A 6,000-nucleotide genomic window follows, 5' to 3' on the forward strand; every position below is an offset into this window, starting at 1 on the left:
ACATTCACTTTAAATTTTGAGCCTCAAATCGAAATAACTGAAATAGAAAATGACAACAACAAATTATGCTTACTCTTCTTTCCATCCATATCTGCATGGATTTTCCGAGCCAAGAATCCACTCTTGTATACAGCAGCATTTGGGTCATGAGGAATGTCTAAGAATGGGTTAGTAGTACTCCCAATACGACTGATGGTCTTTGGATGTGTTCCATTAGCCTTCTCATCAGTACCTTCAGATGGAGATTTTTTTTTCTCTTCATCATCTCTAAAGGGAGAGAACACAGTTTGAGCACCTAACACAATATTCAATGAAAAAAGTTATTTAGTGTAATATACTATCATGTTTTCCAATAGTCCATCAGTCTTGATAAAAACACTGTAATAATAGCTCTTACTGTGTGTCTTTGTGTCAAGTATTAATGTTCATAACAATCTTGTAAGATGGATATTAGTATCCTATATTACAGATAAGAAAGCAAACTCAGAGAGTTTAAATAAATTCCCAAGGCCACAGATCTAGTAATCAAAGAGAGAGATGGTAAGGATATGACTGCAAAATCTCTAAAGCCTTTGCTCTTCCTACCAACTTCATACCTTCTTATCTTATTCATATGCTTCATATCTGTCTTCTTTCAAAAGAGGATTCTTTCACAGAAATCATTTGATTTTAATTTTTACAAGTTTTAGCACATCACCAAATACACAGAATACAATGAATAATTATAGATTAAGTACAATGAATAATACTGAACCACATCCACCAAATAACCAGGTTAATATCTTACTGAAACCCCCAGCAAAGCTATCAATGTGGTAGGATGGTGGTGTCATTTAGTACTTTGGCATCTTCTAGCTACTATTTTCTCAACTGCCATAAAAGTATGGGGCACCACTGAGAAAATCAACTGTCCGTCTTTTGTGAATCTGTTTCTTCAAGCAGGGCAAATCTTGTAACGTACATTTAGTATGAAGGAGGCAGATAATGGATGGTTATATTCAATTAATAAAGAGAGGTGAAAAGAAGACGAAAGCTAATAAACTGATATGATGCTGAAAAATACACCACCGAATTAAGAACATTTGTCTTAGTTCACCTGTTTGAATTTCCTAGCTCACCTTTGTTTTTATTGCTTAGTAGACATTCATTATTAAAGACTCTTAATTAAACTTCAAAATAACCAGCACGAAAATATATTTAAAATAAACCACAAAATTAACAATTATCAAAGGTGTACATTTGGTGATCAAATTAAAAATGTGGTTTCTTTTTTCATTGCTATTTGATTATTATAAGATAAGCTTTTTTCTTGCTGCTTTAAAATTTTTTTATCACTACATTTGGTAAATTTAATTACAATGTGTCTTGGTGTTGGCCTGTTTTTGTTGCTTTTGATGGGAGTTCTCCGTGTCTCCTGGATCTGGATGTCTTTTTCCTTCCCAAGATTAGGGATGTTTTCATTTATTCTTTGCTCAAATAAATTTTCTGCCCCATTTTCTGCATTTTCTGTCTTCTTCTTTTGTCACTCCTATAATATGTTATTATGCTTGATGGAACCACGGAGTTTCCTAAGTCCATTCTCCTGTTGCATAATTCTTCTTTTGTTCAGCTTCATTTCTTTCAATTATTTTGTCTTCTAAGTCATCGTTCCTCTACTACTTACAGCCTGCTGATTATTGCATCAGGAATGATGCAAGAACATCAGGCCCTGGATGTGTCCTAGCCTTGGAGATTCAGGGATTTTTTTTTTCTGGTGTGTGCTGTCTCTGTTCTGCTATTGTGTTTGGCTGCTGTATCCTTCAGGTTGGTCTTCTGCAGAGGCTCTCCTTGCCTTCTATGAGCAGTGTTTGTTCCATGGCCTGAATGTGGTAGGTTGTATGTAAATTTGTATTGGTCTGCTTATAAAATGAGACCTGACACAACCTCCACCAGAACACTGGTCAGTAGACATGGTGTGGACAGTGGTTTCTGCCGGTCACCTGGGGTTGGGGCCTGACATGCTGGGAATGAGGCAAGTTTACCTGATAAGGGCAGTCCCATCACAATGTAGCGAGTTGGGGCCTGGTATATGCAAGTTAGGCAGCCAGTGTTGGCAATATGCTACTTCCTATAAGTGGTTCTGTTTTTGCTGAGGAGCCAGGGATGGAAATGGCACTGGCCAGCGCCTTTGTTCCTGAAGAAATATCTCTGTGAATGCTGCCCTCTAGGCACATGCCCCAAGAAGAGTGAATAATCTCCCTCTTGGGAGCCCCAGGCATTTTTCAGATTGCTGTTTCTATACTGCTGCCTTTCCGGTTGGTTTGCCTGCCTTCTCTCCAGGAGCAGCATTGTGCCCTCTGGGCTGTATCCCAGCAAAGCCCCCTGACCATTAAAAATCCAGGCTTTTGGGTCACCTGGGAGGCTTAGTTGGTTAAGTATCTGGCTCAGGTCATGATCTCAAAGGTCATGGGTTGGAGCCCCGCATCAGGCTCTATGCTGACAGTGGAGAGCCTCCCTCAGGTTCTCTGTCTCCTTCTCTCTCTGCCCCTCCTCCCTTGATCACTCTCTCTTAAAAATAAACATTAAAAAAAATACAGGTTCTAAGGAAGTTCTCATGACATCCAGTCTGTCTTGTTCTTCAAATCAATGGCTTTGAGGAAATATTCTCCTTGTGTGTTCCCTGTTGTTCCTCTCTCTCTCTCTCATCCTTCTCTGTGACCACAACTCTCTCCCCTCTTAGCACCTGGAATCAGGTTCTCTGCTAAACCACACCTCTGTACTTGCTACCTTCTTTGATGGGGATTCTTCTCTCCCTTAAGTTGTGGAGTGTGTTGTCAGTCTTCATGTCTATTTCTGGGTTATTTAGGATGATTCGTAAGTTATCTAGTTGTGTTCCTAGGGCAAAATGAGCCTAGGGTCCTCCTAGTCTGATGCCGTCTTCCTCTCCCTCTGGAATTACTGATTTATGTATGTAAGAGATTTAATTATTTATTAATTTATTTTAAATTAATGGTCACTATTGATTTTCACAAAATTATCTTCTGAAGACTGCAAAAATTCCTTGAAAATTATAATTTATTACTGTATGGATCAGATTTGCTCTTTTTAAAAAAATTTTAATGTTTTATTTATTTCTGAGAGAGACACACACACAGCATGAGCAGGGGAGGGTCAGAAAGAGAGGGAGATACAGAATCTGAAATAGGCTCCAGGCTCTGAGCTAGCTGTCAGCACAGGGCCCAACGCGGGGCTCGAACCCACGAACCATGAGATCATAACTTGAGCCGAAGTCAGATGCTTAACTGACTGAGCCACCCAGGCGCCCCTCAGATTTCCTCTTCTATGTTGCTTTATTAAAAAAATTTTGAGGGGCGCCTGGATGGCTCAGTTGGTTAAGGGTCCAACTTTGGCTCAGGTCAAGATCTCACGGTTCATGGGTTTGAGTCCCGCGTCGGGCTCTGTGCTGCAGCTGACTCAGAGCATGGAGCCTGCTTCAGATTCTGTATCTCCCTCTCTCTCTGATCCTCCCCTGTTCACATTGTCTCTCTCTCTCAGAAATAAATAAAACATTAAAAAAAATTAAAAAAAGTTTTTTGAGTGTAGTTGACTATTTAATGTGAGATATTTAAATTACTCAGTATGAGGATTTAATATACATCATGAAAGGAGTCCCTCATTGAGTTAACACACTCTTCACCTCACATATTTACATATATATATACATACATATACATATATTTTGTGTGTGAAGATATTTAAATTCTAGTCTCAGAAAAATTTCAATTATTTAATACACTGTTATCACCTGTACTCAACATGGTATATACATTACTTCCTTAGACTGTTTCTATCTTATAACAGAAAAGATTATATTCTTTTACCACCTGTTCCCTACTTCCCTCACAACTCAACTCCTGAAAGTGACTTACGTTCTTCATTGTTGTGAATTCAACTCTTTTAAAATTCCACATATTACAATATCACAAGGTATACCGTGTAATATCTCTTTTTGTCTGTCTTACTTCAATTAGCATAATGGCTTCCAGATTCATTCATGCCTGCTGCCTATGACAGAACTTCACTTTTTAATAAGGGTGCATAATATTCCATTGTGTATATATAGTTGTAACCATACACTTGTAGATAGACATTTAGGTTTTCCCCATAGTTTAGATATTATAAATAATTCTGCTATAAATATGAGATACAGGCAATTGTCTCAGAGAATTATTTTGTCTTCTTTGGCTATATATTCAGAAGTGGGATTATTGGTAGTTCTATTTTTAATTTGTTGAGAAACCTCCATGCTGTTTGCCATAGCAGCTGTACAGGTTAACATTCCACCAATAGTGTAAATATCTTTTACCATTTAGTAGGTTGCCCTTTTATTTTGTGAATGGTTTCCTTTGTTTGTTGTGTGGAACTATTTAGTTTGATATGGTCTCACTTAATTTTGCTCTTGTTCCTAAATATAAAAATTCACTATCAAGGCCAATGTCAAGGAGCATACTCTTTAGGTTTTCCTCTAGGAGTTTTATGGTTTCAGGTCTTACGTTCAAAGATTTTATACATTTTGAGTTGATTTTTGTGTAAAGTAGAAGATAGAGGTCCAATTTCATTCTTTTCCATTTGGATATCCAATTTTCCTAAAAACCATTTATTGGAGGAATAATCTTTTTCCCATTGTATATTCTTTGCTGTCTTGTCAAAAATTAATTGAACAAATTCTATGAGTTTATTTCTAGGCTCTTTATTCTGTTCCATTGATCTGTGTGTCATTGTTTTTTTTTTATGTCAATATCAAACTGTTGATTACTATAGATTTGTAATATTGCTTGAAATCAGGAATTATAATGCCTCCAGCTTTGTTCTTTCTGAAGATTGCTGTGGTCAGATACCACAAAAAGGGAATTATGGTCCAGTATCTCTCATGAATATAGATGCAAACTTCTCAACAAAATATTAGAAAAGTAAAGCCAACAATATATTTTGAAAAATCATGCATCATGATCAAGTGGGATTTATTGTGAGCATGCAAGTGTGGTTCAATATTTGCAAAACAGTCAACAAGATACATTACAGCAATAAGAGAAAAGATAAACAACACATTTCAATAGATGCAGAAAAAGCTTTCTATGAGTACAACTTCCATTCATGACAAAAATCCTCTGCAAAGTCTTTCTAGAGCTAACATATCTCAATATAATAAAGGCTTCATATGAAAACCCATAGCTAAAATCATTCACAATGGAAAAAAATGAAAAGCTTTTCTGGTCAAGTGAGGAACAAAACAAGAATGTCCACTTTCACCACTCTTATTCAACATAGTACTGGAAATCTTAGCCATAGAAATTAAACAGTATAAAAAAATAAAAGGCATCCATATTGGTAAGGAAGAATTCAAACTTTTACTATTTGCATATGACCTGATACTATTTACAGAAACCCTAAAAGACTTCACCAAACAACTACCCGAACTGATAAATGAATTCAATAAAGTTGCGGATACAAAATCAATTGAATTCCTATACTGTCATGAAGCAGCAGAAAGAGAAATTAAGAAAATAATTCCATTTAACAGTAAGATACCTAGCAATAAACATACATAACTAACTAGATGAAAGACCTGTGCTCTGAAAACCTTAAAACATTGATAAAAAGGGGTGGTAGGGTGGTCAAGCTGGATAAACATAACTGTTGATTTTGGCTCAGGTCATGATCTCACAGTTCATGGAGTCTGAGCCTTGAATCGGGCTTCTCACTGACAGTGCAGACCCCGCTTGGGATTCTCTCTCTTTGCCCTCCCGCACATTCTCTCAAACTAAAAAAATAAAGATTAAAAAATATACTGATAAATGAAGTTCAAGACAATGCAAAGAAGGAAAGACACTTCATGCTCATGCTCATGGTTTGGAAGAACAAAATTTTTTTTAAAAATTTTTTAATGTTTTATTTATTTCTAGGAGAGAGAGAGAGAGAGACAGTGTGAGCAGGGGAGGGTCAGAGAGAGAGGGAGACACA

At 36.8% G+C, this 6,000-nt stretch overlaps 1 protein-coding gene across 6 annotated transcripts in view; it reads right to left on the minus strand.

Annotated features, from left to right (window-relative positions):
* PSD3 (pleckstrin and Sec7 domain containing 3) overlaps positions 1 to 6,000 on the minus strand; it is a 593,010-nt gene that overhangs the window by 151,796 nt on the left and 435,214 nt on the right. For all 6 annotated transcript variants that reach the window (XM_077773127.1, XM_077773129.1, XM_077773131.1 and 3 more), the window contains one exon: positions 74 to 267. In XM_077773127.1, the coding sequence (XP_077629253.1) occupies positions 74 to 267 (194 nt within the window). The remainder of the gene's footprint in view (positions 1 to 73; positions 268 to 6,000) is intronic.

This window comes from Crocuta crocuta, unplaced genomic scaffold, assembly GCF_008692635.1.
Source record: "Crocuta crocuta isolate KB4526 unplaced genomic scaffold, BGI_CrCroc_1.0 scaffold177, whole genome shotgun sequence".
Lineage (NCBI taxonomy): Eukaryota > Metazoa > Chordata > Mammalia > Carnivora > Hyaenidae > Crocuta > Crocuta crocuta.